We start from the raw sequence: 21757 nt of genomic DNA on the forward strand, positions 1-21757 counted from the left end.
GGCGATATCACGTTCGTATGAAATTTTCGAAAATGCTTATGGAATATTTGACGACAGCGACATTACAATGCCATTATCGGACTACCGTTGCTGCCCCGCTTTCCCATTTAAATAACGGGCAGAAGTTTAATGAAGCGGGCAAATTATATGTGTAGTTTCATATGTAATTTGTATTTCATCGCCTCTAGCGAAACTGCGCGGATATTTAATTAATCTCGTTTACAATTAAGCGAATCTGGTATTATAATTCCGGTAAAAATCGGATGTATGTCTGGCTCTACCGTTCCTATCCATAAATTATTGCGCTGGCAAATCTCCTGAAATATCTCCGAAATGTAATATATTCTCCCTATTGAATTGCTCTATAATAGTACGAAATTTTAAATCCAATGAGGAACTCGAGTCAATTTTCCACAACAGAAAAATTGTGTGTGTAATGCTGATTATACTTATACAACTCATGAAAATCTACATGCGTAATTTAATTCATTTTAATCGTTTTATTTCGCCATTTTCAATTTCGTTCTCTTATGGTGAACTGTACCTGGCAGTTTTACGAGGAACAACGTTAAAAAAACGCGAATGTGGATTGTTAACGCGTCGTAGATATATCCGTATAAATGTCGGCCGGCCGCGTCGTAAAACTATGAAAATTCTCGCCACGCAGAGAGTTCACGGGCCTTTTGATATTCCATGTGATCGACTGCATATCCTCCGCATAGCAGCGAGCGCGGACGGATTCCTCGGCAAGAGCGGGAGAATCGGTTTCCCGCAAGGCGATTGGAGCGAGACCGAACTTTGGCACTCTTCCTGAATGCCGATGAAACAGATGCAATTTCGTGCGCACGAGGAGCCAGCAGATTAAAGCGGATACAAGGGTGGCGGCGACGGCGGCGGCGACGCGGACGTCGCAGCTGCGGCAGTGATCGAAAAAAAGAGGTGATCGACCTAGTTCGCTAGGCGGTTTCTACACCGCGCTCCGTTGTGTCGCACGTATGATCCGATCTGAGTTTAGCGACGTGCGAGCAGTTTAGCAGCGCGGTCTACAGGCGGTGCACAGGTAGGTACGTACAGAGGAAACAAGCGCAAAAGCTGCTTTGCACACAAGCGCTGTGGATCCGAGGCGCGTCGCCGAGATTGGGTGGCACTTACGGGCCAAGAACTTGAGCGCACAAAGTTTCCAACGTTACCGCAACGTAGATACGCAGAGGCGGTCTTAAACTGAGTGTAAACTAGCGGTGGAACAGTATCTCTTAATGCAGGGTTCCTCAAGTAATTTCTACACACCGTACGTGTTTCGCGATACTTATGTGACGGTACATTCCTTATTTAGCCAAAGTCTATATATACTTAAGAAATTTAAAATGTTACTTCAATTATTACTTTTTCCAATACCTGCACTTGCTCTCAGAGTGGCTTATGTGTTCTCAATGTCAATTGTCTTAAGATGTAATTTAAAGAATTCTATTTCTTCTTTATATACTTGATGTAATCTTCACTCTTCCTTCTCTCTTTGATTCAATTTATTTAGCTGAGAGTTTCGATCTCTCGTACTTTGTAAATTTTTATCGAGCTCAGCGAACATCTTAACGTTCATATTTAATATCGTTTTACCTCCGCAGTTTGTGATCTAATCTTTCATGTTCTGAATAACTTGAACTTTCTACCGCAAACTTTAATTAACGTTAAGTAAGACTAGACTTTCGTCAAGTTTTGTATTATACCGACGAGAATTCTATATCAAGAACAAATCGCACCGGGCATAATTGTGAACCGTATCCACGTACGAACGAGCGACGGAAACTATAGTCGACGCGAATACATTCGCAGCCATGATTAATGCCAATCAAGCGGCGATTTCGCGTTCTGAATTCGGGATCCGGTTAACGCCAGGAATCAATAGACCCGCAAACCGAACCGATTAAGGATGCACGGGCGAGTGGAACCGCAAATCTAGAAATGCAACGTGGGTGGTGTTTCGGTCTGAATGCAGGATGACTAGAATTCCATAACTAGTTACATCGTTTTACATTCCTGCGCTCATACCGCAGTCCTACTGTCTTACTGGCTGAACGTCATACATAAAACTCCCGGTGAGAACGATACAACGGCAAATCGCTCTATCGATCGGGCATTTACCATCGAATATGTTGGCGCAGAACGTATCTTCCATATTAGAATTTTTATTCTGCACGCTTTACTACTTTCGGTAGAAATGCGCGCGGATATTGATTTTCAAGCTTGCAACATTTAATACTGCGGGCGAGCCAAAACTGTTTATTACAATTTAACTAGATTCGATTTAACTGCCCCTTGGCAATTAATTTATATTTAACATCTAAAAAAATTCTGCACAAAATTTTGTAACATCGGTGAAATATTTTTTTGTACACGGAGCAAAATAATAGAAAATGATAGAATGGATATAAAACTGCGTGATAATATTGATTCAGCCCAATTTTCCGAGCGCTTTCCCGACGAGATGACGCTACATCCAGGATTTTCGCTCGGAAATCGACAGAGTCACGGAAAAGCCATCGAGTCACGCGTGCAACGAATTGAACGATCTTCAGGCTCATTAAGAGCGGTGGTAGCGCAACGGTTTGCCGCACATACAACCGTACGTATGTACACATACAACGGTTCGTTTGTCGAGCTTTGATGACCGCGTGTGGCAATACTCGTCTCCGCTTAATAAGATCGACACCAAACATCCATCGGAAAGCATACTGTCAAAGTTTCTCCTTATCCGAGAACGGATACGAAATCGATTCTGCCAGCTAGCGGTCTATGAATAGCGTAAAATCCGGATTAAGAAATGGATCGAACGATCCCGTGGAGCAGGAGACGAAGTAACGCCGCATCGCCCACAGGACAACGCATTTCTCCGAGTAAAATATATAAAGTTCGCGAAAATGACGTGACCTATATGCCAAATGGGATTAAGGGATCTTTAAATTTAAACAAAAAAACCTAGTCGAGTTAGTCGAGCGTATTGATTGAGCGTATTAAGATGAATATCGCTTTGTTAAATCTGCGATTAGGCGCGCCTATTAGCGTTGTTTAGAATATAAAGTGTCCTACATTTAATACACGAATGTCCTTTTTGCAACAAATTTTTTGGCCAATTTAGTGTAATTAGAGTTTTTAGTTTTTACAAAATAATTATCGATTGTATGTAAGGAGCTTCTTGCAATTAACATTCAAGAAATACACAACAAAATTGTTAGTTTGGTACAACGTCTAGAGATAAGTATGTCGTGCTAAGATGCGAGTGACCCGAATAATCCTATTATTATAGATGGTTAACCATGTAATCCTCTCCCAGATTATATTTTCAACTAAAATTTCACTGAAAGATCCGCCGAGAATAAACGTCAAGTGCCTTTAACGTTAAGCTTGAAGCTCAGGGAAACACGGCTGTGCGCTTAAATTAGGGGCGCGTAGTCTTGACAAAGCTACAGAATAGTGTGCACAGAGGTTTCCTTAATTTTCCCCTATCAACCCTTAACTGCACACAGAGAGCATCATGCGAGTTTACGAGCGCCGACTGCGCTTCGTTACTTCCTTTGACCACTTTGTACTTGTAATACAGTCTACTTTAGCTTTGTTCCCTAATTTTCAAGAGAATTTCCAAGAACAGATAACGTATCTAACCGCCTATTGTGCAAGTCGTCTTTCGTGAAAAGAAATATTTTCGCAAATAATTATCTCAATCACGAAAATAAAATAGTAAAATAAAAGTAATGGAGAATGTGTGTCAGAACACATTTTCTGCATAAATCGTTTTTGTGCAATATTTTCACAGAAAGATACTCACTAAAAAATTACAATATTTGCTAATGTTGTTGTAGTGCGAAGATACACAAAAATCTGATTATCAATATCGGCAATCATGGTTCATCAATATAACGACGTGACGCTAAAGTTATTTGATTTTCCTATTTCCAGAGTTGTCCGCAGGGACAACTCAAAAATCGTACGAAATAAAAAGTTAGAAAATTTGATCCCAACAATTTCTTAAATCGTTCAAAAACTTGATAATGGATGCAATAATAGAGGTATTCACCGTGATTATGCTGAATCGCACTCTTTCCCGGAGGGGTCCTTCTCGAAGGTGTCCGGTATCACTCGGTTAGTTCAGGTCCTCTCGTCCTAGAGCACTCGCAGCAGCTTCCTCTCGCACATTGTCGTCCTTTCCTTCAACCCTTTCGTCTACCCCTTTTCCTCTTCTCAAAACTGGCTAGATCAGGATACCGCTGCCTTGTCCTTTCACGATTTCCTGGCGGAGACGTGACTGGCACTCGCACGGGATCCCGATCGAAGGGTCAATCCCGCGCGGATCGCGGCGAGCGAGAGGGAGAGCGAGGAGATATCTCGAAAGCTCCGCTTCACACGGAGCACAGTGGAGAACTGAGCGAAGTGCCGGCCGGTCGAGCAGCCAGGCGGGCTTTTCCGAGAGTGGTTTAACCAATCGCGACTTCTCTCTCGCCCCCACGTATCTTTCACGCGCGCTCTCTCTTCCTCTTTCTCTCTCTCTCTCTCTCTCTCTCTCTCTCTCTCTCTCGCGCGCGCGCGCGCGCGCTCCCTTCTCTGCCGCGTCGCGACGCGGTAGACGCGCCGTTCGCCGGTCCTACGACGCGGGTCGCCTGCCGCCGCAACCCCCACAGGTGCATGATCCTCTTGCACCGACAGATACGTGATCGCGCATCTCCTGGTTGGAATCAGCAATCGTGAAGCGAAAATTCGCGAAAGTTTACGATTCGAGATCTCAATTTTCGACAGGTTGGAAAATCGATTGTTCCAAGATAGAAATATTTCATCACGCTGAGCGTTGCAATCAATACCAACTATATTTATAAGCAATCAGATAATAATATATTGCTGTCATATTTTAAGATTCTAAGTGCACGTTTCATCTTTTCGTATAGTTGCCTGAAATTCCGCAGAAATGTAATTCTTAACTTTCTCAACCGCTCCGTTGGAAGCTGTCTAAACTCGAAATCCGCGCAGTCGGAAGCGCGTAATATTGCCGCGGAAGTTCAACCGCGATTGTCGTAAAATCACAAGAAAGATTTCTAGAACAGCTGGATTCGCTCTGGCGAAGTAGGTTAACCAATCGCGAATTTTCTACTCGTTCGATGCGTCCTTCTTTTTTATTTTCCATCTGTCCTACCGTAGTCGCGTTGCTCATGGAACGAATCGAATGGTTCGTCGCGCCTTCTGCCTGATGCGCGACCCTCTGCACCGGAAATTAAACGTGGAAACAGTACTGTGACGGACCTCAATTCGATAGATATTATTTTCGGTTATATCTACGAAAGAGCGGAAATTTCCTCGTGCACCTCTCCGCGCGTCGTCGAAACCGAGAAGACCCGAGGGAGAAAAAGGCAAGAAACGCGCGACGCTCTCGGCGAAAATTTGTCTGGGCGCGTTTCACATAAGTGTACGCGGTCTGTAACCGTGGTGTCGCCTTTCTAAAAGAAATGTAAATCCTTTCAACAGCCAACGGTTTAGTCTGTTTACCTTTGGAATTCAGGCGCGCCGGAATTAGGACGGGGAACGTGGGAATACACCGGTGGACACACTGGGCGGCGCACATGTAAACTGTAATCGGCTGGTGCAACGATTCGCGCGATGCAGTCTCGCGCTTGTCGCTAATGAACACGATGTAATTTAGAAAATGATCTTAGCCGAACGCTGTCTCTAACGCGTGGCGAAACGCCTGATTTCTCCGAATGAGACACGCCGAACCTCGCGCCGAACGGGATATTCGCTTGTCTCCCATCGTTATCGGTCGTGATACAATTTTACGAGGGATCATTCAAGCGGTTTCCTTTTTGCGACACGTTTTATCGGCGGCGCGGCGACGGAGAAAGTATGGTCTCCTTTGCCCTCAACTCAAATTGGCTTTTCCTAGTCGCGATCGCGATTAACGATTCGCTCAACGTTAACCGCGGTGTTTCGCAAGGCCGGGGGCATAGGAAATCAATGAGTTTCATACGAGACAGAAAAAGAGAAAGAGAAAGAAAACAAGCCTAATTGAGTTACAAACACCAAGAAAGCGGTACAAAGGCAAAGTCGCTATTTCGATATGAAAATTAAGTAGAATTAAGTATAGTATCTCTCATTTATAATTACGTATCTTAGGCATAATTATGTATCTTAGAGTCTTGATCTAGTTATCCCTTGTACATGGCGTTGCGACTTTGCCTCGACTTGTTGTTATTTATGAAGCATGTAAACAGCAATTAGATAATTTTATTTAAAATATATTTACATGTATATATATGCATACATATATATACATATGTATATATTGAAGAAATCGCGCTCTCTTTATTGAAAAATCGCTACTTTGATAAGCTGCTTATCTAACGAAAAGCGCAAAGCCATTTTAAAAATATCACACATTTTAATGAGACATGACTAATCTTACATGGCATAGATACAGATGTTCACAAGATATTCAAAGCTAGATTTATGTTGCGCCCAAAAGATTATCCATTTTCCCTTTCTTTCTTTTTCTCCTTTTCTATATAGAGAAAGATTTGCTTCTAGTTTAAAGATTTTTCTATCACTCAACACGCTTATACGAGATTCTAGTTTGCCGGGAAAATTTTCTCGTTTATATCGTCGCGATATACGGAACTTCCCGCGGGAAGCCGACCCGGCCGCTGCAGTTCGCACCCAGCTAAACCAACTACCGTCATGAAACGTTAAACGACAAATGCATCTCGCGCGAGCGACGAGATTTTTCACACGAGAAATCTAGGGGACGTCTTTCAATAACGTCGGGAATTCGCCTCGGATCGGACACGACTTCGTCTAGGGATTCGCCCGGTGGAAACGTGCCGCGTTGTCGTGGATTCGGACCGCGTCGTCCGTCGTGCTAAGATCGAAGGGGAAAAAAGAGGACGAAAACAAAGCTCGGGCCGCGCGCGCGCGTCTACGTGCGAACTGGCGTCGAACGAAACGTGATCGAGGGCTCACTTTCGAAGCCGGTGTCTGCAGCCAGTCGCTTTCCTAACGATCGGCCCGCGTGCTTTTACCGCCTCGACGGATGCTTTTACGATGTTCGGCTTTTACGTGCCGTTCTCATCGGCCTGGCTATATCCGCATTTTTAGCGTTCTATTCAATTATATTTGTGTTAGTGTTAATTTTTAACACTAATAGAGAGGATTATTCATATTCTAAAACAATTTCTTAAAGAAACTTGTGACATTTAATCAACGATAAAATTAATCATTAAAAGGTTCTAAATTATACACAGAGGAAGAGTGTCAATATAAATGTTAATACAAAATACGACTTCATGTCTATAATTTCATCATTCGCATTTACCTATATCCTCCATTTCTGGAGGTAAATCCAACCGGGAATATCGTAGCAGGAGTTCGAGCAGCGATACGAGTCGAATACGCTCCGAAAATGTCAAACATCATTCCGCGTTGGGGGTTGCGGAGTAGTATGATATCGCAGGACTTTAACGCAAGGGCGGTAATTGTTGCGAACTTGATATCTTGCTTGCCAGAGGCTCGATAACCAAGCTATGTTAGCATCTCCGCAACAAACTTCCAGCTTACACCAGCAATTAATTTGTTCTGTATGAAAAGCAGAATCAAGCACATCAAACTAGTACAACCTAGCTCCAACATATGCAGACAGTTATAGTATTCTCTCGCCCCATCTCTCTGTTTATTTTTATGTCAGATGAAATTGCAGTATGCAATTATGGTCTGCAATTAAAGGGGATCAATCAAGCGTCGGTTCTACCAGCGTCCAGTTTAAATAAAGCTAATAAACGTAACTATAAATAATAGCTAATATTCGATCAATATATATTAATATTTCTAATGTAAACATTCGCAATAATAAGTATAAATTAGATTTATTAGTGTCTATCTAACGTCTATTGTTAGACGCACGAGATCACATCTCATCGATTTCACGAGAAATTTGTATCTCGAAGCTGGAAATGCACAGAGTAATTAAGAATAGGAAATATGACGTAGATGATGATTAATGACGTATCGGTCATGTATCGCGTTCACGCTACACGTCTGTCCGCTTTCTAAGTTATCGTTATGAATACTGATCTCGGAACATCGTTCGCCAGAAGAATAGCGCAGGTTTATGATACACGCTCCGTATATGATTGTAGAATATATATCGGTAACCAGAGAAATGGATACGCAACTCATACAAGCCATGCCGATGTGCATATGGATTTTACTTTCATATAGGTACCGCCGTTGCGCAGAGGAAACGAAATTATGAGCGAAACCCCCGGCAAGAATCAAGTTTATGGGCCTTTATCCATTAGGCAAATTCAGCTTTAATGGGAGTTAATAAATTGCTATATTTATCTAGAGCCGGGGCAAGTTTCCCGCGGGCGAGAGACGTACATATATTCTATCCGTGGATTTATCTAGCTATTTAATTTACCATCGTTTCAAAAAAGACATTTTAACGCCGATATTCTATTAAGATAGCAACATTTTACATACGTTTATCCGGATAGCGAGGTACCGGTTTATCGTTGTAAAACGTGAGGTGCATGTATAATTGACAAGAGGTTTATTACAGCAAAACGTAAACCACGTGAGAAACGTCTCGAGAGCAAGCGAAATGTATTTCGTTTGCCTCTAGTCGCCACGAAGATGAAATATTACGCGCACGTTTTCTTCATTCCCAGACACAATATCTCGTTTCGTTTTCGGCCCCCGCTGAGAAACATATCTTGAGAATTTGGCCCGGAATTATCGCGGCGAGCAAAAGTAATCTTCCCGTTTTCCCGCGTGTTTTCGACGCGTGACACTGATCGACTAATGGAGCAGAAATGATCGAGCATTCGATCTATATTCCGTCGTGCTCGAACTTCGCTTTCGAACACATGATCTTCCTTAATACGCGAGTCACGCAATGCGAAATCTCTCCAAGTCTCGTCGATTTATTTTGCCGAGAGTAATTCGTATTCTTCGCAACATCCTTCTCTACTCCCATGAAATCGAAATAGTGATGCTGCTCACCGCACGACGCAAATCGATCTTTAACCCTTTCCACGGTCAATCTTCGTATATAACTCTTCTGTCTTTATACGTATAAATTTTCATTATATCGTTTAGATGAAACTTGATGCAGGGAAAAGTTGCGACAGTGGCATATTTTTCTATTTTTTGTTTTTTATTTTCAATAAAATGTTCTACTTAAATTAATGAGAAAAAAACAATAAAAAGAAAGAGAGAGTTGTAAAAGATACATCTTCTATCTTGCAATACATAAAAAGTTAAAAAAATCAGTCACTACTTTAAATTAGAAAAACGTTAAAAATTGACTGAAGTTGTATGAAATTATTAAAAAATCTACAGCTACATTAAAATATAAAATAAAAAAGATAAGACAGTGCACTCTTCTCTAATTTAATATTTAAAAAATGATGATGTTTCTTATCTGACGTGCAATTTAAATAAAAGGTCTAAATTAAACTAAATTGTTAAGCAGATTTAATTAAATTTAAATTTAACATTCTTATAATAATATTTTATAGCCACGTTTATAAACGCCAGCTGGACATTCTTGAATATCTTCAGAATTAGCATCGTTAAAGCAGATACAAGTTTCGCGGAGAATATTCATTCGGCGCACAAAGGATGACTATCGATTTGCGCCGGACATTATACCTGTATTGGCACGAACTCCTGCTGAAGGAGACGCGTGCAAGAGGGCGACGTAATGAACAAAACCGGTTTTCGATTTTACAGGTGGACGATCCGATACGTCGCGCTACTCGCACGACGAAAATCTAAAACACCTCCCCAGACATTCCTTCGTAAAGTAGGTCATACCGGAAGAAACGAAAGTATACGAAAGCGATTTCCGCATTAATCGCCAGCTGATCATCGTTGCATGAAATCCTCGATAGCATTAGCGCGAAGCAACTCGCGGAACAACTCGATCTAAATAATTTTAAGCAACAAACGCAAAATAATCGGCCAAAATTAGCACGTTGTATATAAGACATGTAAATTATATGTCTCATCAAGCTGTTTTGTTGTATTTGTGTTTAATGACGAAGATAATGGAGCTTTTAATAAAACAATTATGTTCTGACCCAATTTTGAATGCAACTTCTCTCTATACACGCGAATACAAATAACAAACCGATTGAAAATCAATATAGCTGCAGATTTATAAACTCAGTTACATGCGTCGCATGATGACTTAACGATTGCCAAGCAGGCGATTTTCAACTCTGACGCGGCTACGAATTATCATATGTAAGACAGACGTTACAAGCTTGGAAAGAGCGAAAGAGAGGGAGAGGAGACTTTATTAGCTCTTTCGGCTCTCATCAATGGCTTTTAAAATCGTCAGCCACACCTCCGTTAGATTCTTTAACTCGCCCGCTGCACTTTCACCGGTCATTTATTTTCCAAAAACGTACGTCGTCGGTTACCGGCATACTTTTCAATGATTCGACGACAATAGAACGGCATGGAAATAACATCCGTAAAGTTACTTCGAAATATCGGCGAAACTTGTAATTCATCGACAGAAACGATCGAATTGAATTCTACGCACAATTTTCCACCGTTATTAGAAACTAATATCTACAAGAATTAATTTCTAAAATTAAGATTTAAGTGCATTTGTTCAGAACGTTACTGATATACTTGCATATTATATTCTTTAATTAATTTGATTTCAATATTCTCTTAGCGACTTAGTTTAAGTGGATGGCATCTAATAATCCTGTCGTTTTCGACCCTCAATATTTTGTACAGTCTAAGAGCTAAAGTCAATTTTTGATACAAAAAAATTATTCAAAATTAAGTTTAAAAAAGGTTTTGTCATTTATTTCTTTTTCTAACGCGTCATTCGTGAAGAGAGGTACTTCTATTTTCAATCGCGATTGGAAGAATTATTGACGCGTTCAGATATTTTTTCTAATAAATAAAATAAACTCGACAATAAAATAATAAAAATACACCAGCAAAATCTAAATAATGGGTGCAAAGTTTATTTAGTAACGTACTGTGTATGGAAGGTACATATCGCTGACAATTCTGCGCAATATGCAACAAAACGGGAGCACTCTAGCTGTAAGATAATCGATTAGCCAATTCCCACAGCTCCACTTAGGTTAATTAATTCCGCTCGTCGTTTAAACACACCTATCGCTCATAAATAGCTCGACCTCGTGATCAATCCTCTCATCAAGTTCCACGAATGTAATTTCGTAATCGGCAAATAAGATCGGTGTAACGGTTAATCGAGAGTCAGCTAATTTGCCGTCACGGTCCGTGCATGAATGTTAGACGTAACAACAGCCTAACGCGGTTCGATATATCGGGCACGTCGTGAAACGTGTATTAATTCGTCGGCTTTTTCGTCGATCGATCGACGCGACGGCGGAAGGCGCCGAGAAAATACACGAGAGACGAGCGAGATCGTTGCTATAGAAAGCGTGTGCGATAAATCTGACGTAAAGCCGCGCAAGACGTGGCTTTATTGCGGTATTAAAAACCTTGACGGGACTATCTCTTTCTCTTGATGCACCTTTTATGTTTAATGAAACCGCGAATTGCACGTAACAAACGTCTGTACTTATTGTTAGCTTAAATCGCGGAATTCACGACTGGTTTTCATGGATCTATTAGAACCCTCATTACTGCAACTGAATCTTAAGTCTTTAATCTACATTTTGTTCTTTTGCTACGATATACGTATTTCGCGCTGTGATGGGATGAAAATTAGCCACATCTAATAAATTATTTTAAGCAATGAAAAGCGATTCGACGTGTCGCGTAAGATAGATCGCCTAGTGTAAAATTAATTTCGAAATTCTGTGGCGACATGTGACGAGTAGCGAACAACGCCGCAATACAATTTGCTTGGAATGTATGCAAACAAAAGACAGTCAAATTGTATATGTAGCGGCCAAGAGAACTTTATTAACGTCGGACTATACGTGATATAGTATCGTTCGTGGTTTGTACAACGAACTGCTGCATTCAATTACGAGAGTGCACCGCTAGGTCGACGTGCTCCGCAGGAAATGTCCGATGCGCGATCGGTATACTTCGCAGACGCGTGAAACGAGATGTCGACAACTCTTGCGTAGGTCATTTATTGAAATACACAATTGTCTCACAATTAGATCTCGTCTCCAGAGACGACTTACACATAATTCGAATTATACGTCATATTTATACATCATCGAAAATAAATATTATCCATAAATGACATCGCGAAAAAAATACGCTGAATAATTATATCTATATCTTTTCTTTTAACATTTATGCAGTCTCGAGGAGTATAAATTCCTGAGCATTGTATATGTACAGTCTAGAGAAGATATCGAAAGAAAGACTTCGTAACATTTGAAAATATAAGTATCCCCTCTCGTCAGTCGTCACATACATATATACATATATACTACGATCAACGAATCATAAACTGTGCGTTTTTTTATAATCATTGTGCCAGTTATGAAATTATTTAAATGCGTCGTACGAGTGGCTTTCAAAATCAAAGATACTGCTGTATCTCAATGAATTGGTTATTAAAATAAATTCGGACGTATGTAACATGTACTGTAACATTGATCAACTCCAATAATTTCTCCAATCTTTTCAAATAACCTGCATATAATAATAAATATTAACTGAAACGCTAGGCCTAAGTTTAATGTTACCATTTTATATCACATCTGCATGCTTTGATATACATGATAGCTCTAATCGGATAAAACACGATACTAGAAGTCAAATTATGTAAAACTGTCTTCGCAATTAAGAATATTTTAAAACACAACAAAATAATTTAGAGATAGATTAGACAACAAGCAAATTTTAGTAGACTTCAATTTAGACTTTTTTTCGTCACGAAAAATTACATATATCACGTATATATACATATAGTCAATCAGCAATTTGTAGCATTGCTGATTGCAATATCAATTTGAATGATCATATGACACACTTATAAGAATTGACAAGAAGAGTTATTGACAAGAAGAGAATTCCAATGTTATAAATTGGATACCGAGTTCTTTAAAAAATTACGTAAGTAATTACGTAAAATAAGTACAATGTACCCTGATTACAGTATTCTTAAAAATACTTATAATCACTTAAAAATATAAATTATAAATTAATTTGGAATAATTTGTGCGTATGCTGGATAATAGCACTCATCTTGCTGAGATAAAACCTCCAAGTTGCTTTAGAAATGAAACAAATAATTCTAAACCGAACATTGCGATAAAATAAATCGAACTGGTAAAAAGCCGCAGGAATAATAAATAATAAACTATTTTAAAAACCTGTCATAAATTATATTAGGACGGCTTGGTCCCGAAATATGGACCCTATCTCACTGACGAATTGGATTCAAATGCATTTAAATATGTAATCTGCGAAAATGTTTACATTTGATCCTAATTCTCTATGATAAAACAAAATCGATCTATCTTTGTGCTGAATGACACACTTTGATATATTATAGAGTAGATGCCTCTCTGTCGGGAATATTACTTAAGTCTTGCTTCCAATGATATAAAGGAGGCCCCATGGTGAAGCAATATTTCCGTTCAAGCGGAGTGCCATTCTTAACGTAATACATAATATACATATTGCACATTTCATCTTCATTCGTACCACCGATATACGTAGTCCTATCGCGCGTATTTTTCATTGTACAACGAGCAGCTAATACATCACCATACGTAACTGGAACTTTGTGAGTAACGGGATAAAACATCTGAGGAGTCAATGGATCTCTCTTACCAAGTTCGATCCATTCGTTATTCGGCTTCACTACGTAACCGGATACGACTTTACCGAGCGAATGGGTGTGCGTTCTATATGCGAATGGGTAAATAGTCTTGTTCTCTGTTATGGGACAGGACGATTCCATATATACCGTTTCCCTAGGTGGAATAGATCCGCCTGTTCCTAATAAAATAACCCCAGCCAGCTTGTCCATTGTTTGCATTGTATAATGCAGAAGTACACCTGAATCATCCGTACTGCCATCCTTGAAGCGATCAATGTGTGCGTAATGCACTTGCAGCACGATATACTGTATGGGAGAACCGCCGCCTACTTTAAAGCCCACTCCTTCTGGTAGGTTTAATTTAGGAGCGTCCCTTGCCCATGCATAGATAATCTGTATAAATAAATGAATTTTTTTTCTTCAAGAGTCAAGATTTAAAAAGAATCTATGAAATATGTTATGTTAATATTTATTACTTGAGTTCCTTCTTTACAAGCAGGTGCAGTGTCTGGGTTATCTCCAGCATTCGCCATCTCTCCGCAGTTCCAAACTGGCTTTGAGCTACCTGGCTTGGTGCAACCATAGACAAGCATATGGTGTGCCGTTTCCATCGTTGCATTCGGCTCAAAACCAACAATATAATAATTCCTCGCAAAGTCTACCCTAACTGGAGTGCATAAATATAATTCGGGCTGTAAGCAGAATATCAGGTATCAGTCTCATTTTATAAAAATTACCTTTAAAAAATTGTGGTGAGAACGCTAGCTTAAAATAAGTAATCTCTTAAGCTAGCATTCTCACCACTGTAAGTATATAGTATGTAATAATCTTCATAAAAATTATTAACTAAATTAAAAATAATTCAAAGTATATAAATATATTTGCAAGAAGACTGTCAGTTGACTGATTTTTTCATACGTCTCATTTTTATATGTTGCAAGAGCCATATGTTATCATGTAATTAGATCTCGTATGACGTACATCGTATACGTATATTGTTCTTATGTTATTTGAAAAAGCTGAAGAGAATCACGCTTACCGTGTTCGGCCTCACGTTTGGCATGATAAGCGAGTACTTCTTGACAACGTAACAGCACGTAAACTTGAAAAGAATCGCGGACACAAAGTAACGCGTAAACGCGCGTTTCTCCCACATTTTCGTAGCGCCAGTATTTTTCACGCGTCGGCCCTTGTCAATGGTACGACAAGGAGTCCACCTGTCAAACGCTACAGGTCGGTCGATACGGAACCTAGCCTGACCTAGGCCAAGCCGAATGACGCAAGTCGCAAATAGCAAATGGGATATTTTTAAAAGCGCGACATTTTATGGCGGTGGCGGCATCTCACGGGAACGCATATGCGCCTCTTGTCGCAGTGTATCGGTAATTCCGTTTGTCTCAATGCGCGCTCCCTACTCTCTCGACTAAACTCCGACTAACTTAATTCAGCGATTAATCTCCATGCATTCCTATCGTTGCAAATTAACTTTAATCTCGATTTAATTTTATTTTTAATTCTTAGAACTAGAAAAAAAATAAAAAGTAAGTTAAATCGAGATTAAAGTTAATCTACATTGGTAGAAATGGATATAATTAAAAGCGAAATTTCCAACTAATTAATATAATCCGTTCATTTTTCGTATCTCTTTTCCGTTATTAAATAATTTAATAATTTTAACGTTAATAAAATGGTTCTGATGATACTTAGGTTAATCGCTAGTTAAGTTAATCAAATTTCCGTCGAATTCTAATAATTGATAACGAAGAGACAAAACGGATGAGACATTTCAGTATCGCCAAATACTTACGCAAATATAATGAAATTTATCAGTAAATTCACTCACCGTCGTTGTACCCTAGCTAAGTACGCCTTCGGCTGCACCTGGAAAAATAAAAAATATATTCTAATTATAATCACGAATTTCACACACCGATTATATATATTATCTGGTTATTTTTATTCAATTATTTCAATAAATATTCGACAAATCTTTCGCAAGTAACCGCAATCGTGTGCAGGTGCCTCATTACAATTACGCGCATTATTAATTTGAAGAACGAATCTAATTTAAAGAGTAGTGAATCTAATTTAAAAAGTAAGAATGAATCTAATTTCACTCACCAGCTAGGATATTGCAGTGTGCTCCACCCCCTCGCAAGTTCCGCCAGGAATCCGGAGACACCCGCCGTCGGTCCGATCCAGCATCCAGGAAACGATGAACACCGGAAATGATCACTTCGCTACGGCACTATTGGCGGCGGCACTACGCACAATTTCGAAACTCGATTCGCGCGCTTCACCCTTAAAGAAATCCGAATTCACACCGCCATTTTGCGATATACCCGATACGCGAAACGGATCGCGCTTAGTTCCGCGACGCACGGCTTTCGATCAATTATTTCAGGTTAGGTAGTCGCGTAATCAACGATCCGATTCTTCGATACGCTACGTCTGTAATGCCGATCGCATCCCGACTGTCTCATTGTCAGAAGAACGCGAGGCTCTCGTTCTCGCGTACCCGCGGCACGGCACCGGGCACGAGATCCGCGCTTCGCTCCCCTCACTCGTCTCGATGCTCGGAACACGGCACAGTCTCGATTATATACTCGACGAAATCACGACAATCACACGCCCGTCACTTTAATCGGCACTCCCGACACAAATTCGCGCCCGCGACGCGTTCTCGACCGGGTGAAATTCGCGATTAATTGCGGAGCGACCGCGCTCACCTTCCGAACCGAAGCCGCCGCCGGCGCCGAGTGTCACCGCGCCGCCGCGCAGCCGCCGAAAGTGCCGAGACTGTCATGGCGGCCGGACGGCCGCGCGCGCAATTGAGACGATTTGAAATGCGGACGATTTGAATCCGCGAGAATCAAACGCTTACTCTCGCGCTTCTCAGCAAGCTGTCATGATCTATTCGACATTCTTTACAAAAATCTGAATAGACGCGTGAAAATTTATGTACGAAAGACGCGAGGAAGGAAAGCTTTGGGAAAAACATTCTCGTTCAAGTTTCAAACTGGCGCAGTTAAACCTGTTGTACAATAAACTGATCAGCCAATCAAATTCTCCGTGTAAAAGATCTGTAGAACGGCGTTTATCCATCCATTATGCACAAGACGAAATAATTTAACGTATTCGTTTTACGGGTGGACATGCAAAGTCCCGAAAAAAAATGTGCCAAAATTTGAAAACTCGTATATTCTCCGACTCCGGAACTATATCAAAATCCGAGTCATTTTTGGCTAAAATTATATGGAATAAATATGTCGTCAAAATCTTAGAATGCCACAAACGATCTCGAGTACGGCCATCCAAGGCGCTTTGTTCGATTTAACTGGCGTTCCTGGCCTTGGAAACGCCATAAGAAAATATTTATCGTAGTGTTTAGACATAGAAAGATATAAGATTTAAGCAGTGTTAATCACGGCCAAGAGCTAAAATGCTAGTCTTCTCAATAATTTTATATAATCTCGATAAATTAGATTTTATATAATTTCTACAAATTAGATAATTCTCGACTGTGATTTCTATGTGACTTTAGGATTTATCTGGCCTCAAGATAACTTCACCAAATTATGATTAATATATCGAATAATAAATACTTGTATATACTATGCAACGAAATTATATCTTTTGTCGTTTAACACATTGAAGATATTAGAAATAAAAGTTATACGTACATATAACTGGAAATTTTGCTATATGCAGTGCTTGTTGGTTGAATTAATTACCAAGTTGATCGAATTGATTTCTGGATTAAAGTCATTCTTAGTAGCCACGTTGCTAAAATCCGCCATTGCCGCGATGTATCACATTCCATGGAAAAAAAAGATAATAGGACAGGATCTTTTAACTGAATCAATTTCGAACTGTGCAATGATTCTCCGATCGGCATTTATTTTGAATATTACAATAAAATAACGTGTCTTTGCAAAGCTCGCTAATTATGAAACTATTTATGAAACTAATATTTCGAAGCATGTTGGAAATCATCGCGGCTGCATCCCGATTACATTGTGTCAGCCATTACGTACACACATGCTTCTCTACGCATATTTTTCTGGACGGAATTGCATTGAGCTCGTAATGGTGTTTCCTAATTGAACCTCGTCACGAGATTCTTGTAATTCGACTAGAAATCATAAAACTCCTGATCGCTCCTTTGCGCTAATTACGCAGATCCCGCGCGAAGCTATTACAGGCCGAATTATAGGCCGTTTCGCAATTGAGTCTTCTCGCAATGACAATTTTATGTCGGAATTTTGCCTTCGCGGGGTGGAATCGCATCTCGGGGAAACGCCACATGAGAAACACCGGTGTAATTGACGCATAAATTATGCTATAGACATCGATAAGTTCAATCTGACAACGCGACGGGGACTTTGCCAGGAAACGTCGCGTCTCATTGTGCAACGACGGGGTTTATCTCTTGTTGATAAATATATCGCGAATTTGATCTGTCAACCACTCGATCGCCGGCTGCAGGCCCTCGCCGGTTAACGCATTCGTCGCCCGTATGTGCCAGGGCTTGTTCTGTATCCGCTCGAGCCCCAGCCCGGCGACCAGTTTCACGGTGGTCAAGGAATCGGGCAGGTCCATCTTGTTCGCCAGGAAGAGAATGGGGATCTTGCGTCCTGAAACATTCACTTCGCTTACGGTCGTGCCAAGTCTGCCGCTTAGGAAATCACGAATAGCGAGATATACGAATACATTTGGAGGGTCTTGCAATTAAATCTCCTAAATCACCTCCTTCCCCAATTCTGTCCTCTCGTTTCAAACGAGCACTCATTATCGCTAATTAAATGTTATCACGAGACGTATACCTGCCACGTCGGGATGCTGCAGGAGCATGTCCAGCTCTTCCTTCACGACAACCAGTCGCAGTTTATCGCTGCTGTCGATTATGAAGATGATCCCGTGGCAATCTTTGTAATAATGCTCCCACAATGATCTATGACGATCGTGGCCCGACATATCGAATGCGGTGAAATTAACATTCTTAACTGAAACAACGGTTTCGGTTTAATTGCATTGAAATAAAAGCAAAGTGCTGATTGTGCTGATATTACGTGGATTACATATATTATATTTGTATGTATTAATTCGTGAACAATTTTATATTTTTAATATTTCATTCAATTTTCCTACTTTTTATTTTTCATGGGGCTGACTTGGCAGAATTATATTTAAAAAAAATTATTCTCTCCATGTTAACAAAATAATACAGATGTTGCTTGATAAGTTAATAATAAATGAATAATTTATCGTTTAGTGAAATTATCCTAATTTGTTGGACGGCATAGATACGGTTAGAACGATTAATTGTTTGATTTTTTAATCATTAATTAACCGGAGCTTGATCGTCACCGATTAGATTAATTGGAGCTCGGTGAAAGCCGCCTTAAGGACAGCAGAAACGTCAACGCGCCATCTGAAAGTATCCGTACGTCGAGGAAAGTGAAGCAGCAGGAGCAGTCGAGATATGAATTCAAAACAATTGAAAACCGTCAAAAGTAATTTTGGCGCGTGTTTGTTCGATTTGGTTATTGTTGCAAGCAGTGCAAGTGATCTAATGACCCTGCTGAACGAAAATGCAGACGCGCAGTTCCTCTAGTAGCGATGACGGAAGTACCGAGCCGGCGAACAAAGGTGCGTGAAACGCTCGTCGAATGAAGATCCTAACCCCCACTGAAGCGACGTTTATCCGTCGAACTGAAGTCAATCGTGTTTTTCCCGGCTTTTAGGCGCGGAGGCCGCGGAAAAGGAGAGGCTGCGCCGAGAGATACAGGAGCTGAAATGTATTATCAAACAGTGCGAATGGAGTCTGCAGACGTTGCGCTTTAAGGACGTGGAGGAACGCGTGACCGAAAGACCCTTGCAGAGCCTGGACGTTTCCTCGCAGACGCGAAACAGAGTGCCGAATGTCGAGGTCGATCTGCAGAACGATCTGTACAGGTTCGCCGGGTTTCGTTGCGTTAAATTTCGGAGGGACGAGATTATATTTAATTTCATATCGACAAACGAAAAGCAGAAGGACAACACTCACGCGGTGCAGATCTTCATCAAGGATGGAAAGGGCAATCTGGGAAAATGGGTGATGCCTATGTCAATCGATATGAATTACATATTATCCAAAACGCCTATCGACCAATTGAAAAATTTAACTGCCTTTATAAAGAACTGCAAGCATAATGTCGACTGCTACACGGTGCGGCAAGAGCAATTTCTGTCATTACAGGTATATTTTTGTCTTATGAAAATGATATACAGTATAAATTTACTTATAAGCTATACTGCTATAATACTACCAAGTAAATAAACGTTTGTTTTTTTCTTTAGAAAAGTATTTCACATATGAAGCATTGTACTCTGCAGTCAGACATTGGATTCAAGCAAATCAGTTTAGAATTGTATGGTGTACACGATAATGAAAGTGACAGATATATAGACTTGATAATACATTTGCTGTATCATTCCGACAAAGTAAGACCTCATAAAATTGAAGTTAATGCAACGAACAAAAGCAAGTTAAGCGACGATAGAAAACAGAGATTAAAGATATGCTTGAAGGAATTTAGAATATCAGACTTACAAACTGCATTCGACAAGATTCTAGATGCAGAGGACAATTCCACATTTACATGGACACGGGCAGACGACAGTGAAAGTCCATTGGAATTGAATGTATGGCATTTAAATATATAAAAATGTTTCTCAGATTTTTGTTTATGATTAAAAAAAGATGTTTTATCTATAATTTTATTTGTAGGATACTAGCAGTTCTGATGAAGAAGACTTCTTAGTTCAGCTGCAATCAGATCGGAAGAGATCGTTGAGAAAGCTTCAGAAAAAGCGTGAATTGCAAAAGAAATGGAATGAAAGGAAAAAGCGAAGACTTATTAGAAATATTACTGACTCATCGGAAGATGATCAAGAGGATAGCCACTCAAAAGCGAAAGTATCACGTACTGAGAGACCACGGCAAATTCCGATAAGAGAGAAGAAAACAGAAAAGGCTACACCTATTTCAAATCGAAAGAAAATTATTAAAAATCCACCAATAAATCCGCTGGAAGAAACAACGCCAATGCACAAATCTAAAGTTAAATTGAAGCAGACAAAATTAAATTTCCAAACTCACAAGGCTACGAATTCTAATACAAGTAAAATATCTTTGGTTGAATCAAGACTGCATAATAGACCTGATAACAAGCAGTTGACGATTGCCAAACTAATTACCAGCACTCCACTACGTGTCAACATTAGAAGACTATCCTTATCACCTAGTCTAGAGATTAATAATATTACATCTATTGAAACGACCAAGAAAACGGCAAAGAAATTAGATGACTCCAAAAATAGCGATCAGCTAGGCAATGAAAAAACTCGGGAAAAGAATACTCGATCATTACGAAGTAGCACGAAGACAAATCAACGCCTTACAAGAAGTATGATAAAAAGTTAGGAAGTAAAAAAACGTGTTTAAGTATATAAAAGTATGAGAGAGGTAACGAGGTATGTTTACTGCAAATAAACTGTATATATGTTCTATGCATTTCATATTTATGTATTATTTTTTTATCGCGTCATCCCCCTGTATTGTATCTTATTGTAAAATAAACAGACAATGCTATATGTGATTTTGAGACTGTGCAGGTGTGCAATAGCGAACGCGTGAAAGTAGCGTTGAAAGCAACGGAATCTCACATTCTCGACACTTTGTCGCTCCTCGCTATTTGACTTACATGCGAATTTTTCGACATTAAACCCGACAGTGGGCACTATGTCTATGCAACGGTCATCCTCGCGTTTGAAATTATTTATGACCGTCGACTTACCACTGTTGTTAAGGCCCACTACTAAAACGTTTACTTCTTTTTTCCTAAGACCTAAGAGGTTCGCTAAACGATCGAATAACCCCATTTTCTTTCGGCGCTGTAAGTTTCCCTCTCACATTTATCGGACATCAAT

General features: G+C 40.1%; 4 protein-coding genes across 5 annotated transcripts in view; 1 reads left to right on the plus strand and 3 right to left on the minus strand.

Moving 5' to 3' along the window:
- Positions 1-4448, minus strand: part of LOC139774061 (uncharacterized) — a 38915-nt gene extending 34467 nt beyond the window's left edge. The window contains exon 1 of the mRNA XM_071709008.1: positions 4070-4448. The gene's annotated coding sequence lies outside the window, so the exon portion shown is untranslated. The remainder of the gene's footprint in view (positions 1-4069) is intronic.
- Positions 4449-12118: 7670 nt separating this feature from the next.
- Phm (Peptidylglycine-alpha-hydroxylating monooxygenase) lies at positions 12119-15048 on the minus strand. The gene is made up of 3 exons (XM_071709009.1): positions 14823-15048; positions 14260-14475; positions 12119-14176 (listed from the first exon to the last, which is right to left on the minus strand). Exons 1-3 carry the CDS (start codon positions 14937-14939, stop codon positions 13508-13510), a joined length of 1002 nt encoding a protein of 333 aa, XP_071565110.1. The 5' UTR covers positions 14940-15048; the 3' UTR covers positions 12119-13507.
- A 2615-nt stretch (positions 15049-17663) lies between these two features.
- Arl6 (ADP ribosylation factor-like 6) lies at positions 17664-21744 on the minus strand. 2 transcript variants are annotated; one of them, XM_071709013.1, is made up of 3 exons: positions 21625-21744; positions 18610-18789; positions 17664-18420 (listed from the first exon to the last, which is right to left on the minus strand). In XM_071709013.1, the coding sequence occupies exons 1-3, from the start codon at positions 21707-21709 to the stop codon at positions 18209-18211; spliced, it is 477 nt and encodes a 158-aa protein (XP_071565114.1). In that variant the 5' UTR covers positions 21710-21744; the 3' UTR covers positions 17664-18208. The 2 variants fall into 2 exon arrangements, with proteins under 2 accessions (XP_071565114.1, XP_071565113.1); XM_071709012.1 differs by having other exon boundaries at positions 21532-21728.
- On the plus strand, positions 19243-21421 carry LOC139774063 (uncharacterized). Its single transcript, XM_071709010.1, has 4 exons — positions 19243-19435; positions 19531-20024; positions 20126-20470; positions 20556-21421. Exons 1-4 carry the CDS (start codon positions 19378-19380, stop codon positions 21249-21251), a joined length of 1593 nt encoding a protein of 530 aa, XP_071565111.1. The 5' UTR covers positions 19243-19377; the 3' UTR covers positions 21252-21421.
- Positions 21745-21757: the final 13 nt, after the last annotated feature.

This window comes from Temnothorax nylanderi, unplaced genomic scaffold, assembly GCF_030848795.1.
Source record: "Temnothorax nylanderi isolate EJ_2023f unplaced genomic scaffold, tnyl_v1.0 TNYL_tig0073_pilon, whole genome shotgun sequence".
In the NCBI taxonomy this organism is placed as follows: Eukaryota; Metazoa; Arthropoda; class Insecta; order Hymenoptera; family Formicidae; genus Temnothorax; species Temnothorax nylanderi.

Bases quoted from the DNA above. Each gene is read 5' to 3' on its own strand.
- Phm (XM_071709009.1), bottom strand. From the start codon at position 14,939: ATGTGGGAGAAACGCGCGTTTACGCGTTACTTTGTGTCCGCGATTCTT. The intron at 14,476-14,822 runs GTAAGCGTGATT...TTCTGCTTACAG, and splicing joins CAAACGTGAGGCCGAACACG to CCCGAATTATATTTATGCAC. The intron at 14,177-14,259 runs GTAATAAATATT...TTATTTATACAG, and splicing joins CTTGTAAAGAAGGAACTCAA to ATTATCTATGCATGGGCAAG.
- LOC139774063 (XM_071709010.1), top strand. From the start codon at position 19,378: ATGCAGACGCGCAGTTCCTCTAGTAGCGATGACGGAAGTACCGAGCCG. The intron at 20,025-20,125 runs GTATATTTTTGT...TTTTTTCTTTAG, and splicing joins AGCAATTTCTGTCATTACAG to AAAAGTATTTCACATATGAA. The intron at 20,471-20,555 runs GTATGGCATTTA...TTTTATTTGTAG, and splicing joins AAAGTCCATTGGAATTGAAT to GATACTAGCAGTTCTGATGA.
- Arl6 (XM_071709012.1), bottom strand. From the start codon at position 21,709: ATGGGGTTATTCGATCGTTTAGCGAACCTCTTAGGTCTTAGGAAAAAA. The intron at 18,790-21,531 runs GTAAGTCAAATA...CCGTTGTTTCAG, and splicing joins TAATGTCGAAAAATTCGCAT to TTAAGAATGTTAATTTCACC. The intron at 18,421-18,609 runs GTATACGTCTCG...TGAATGTTTCAG, and splicing joins GCAGCATCCCGACGTGGCAG to GACGCAAGATCCCCATTCTC.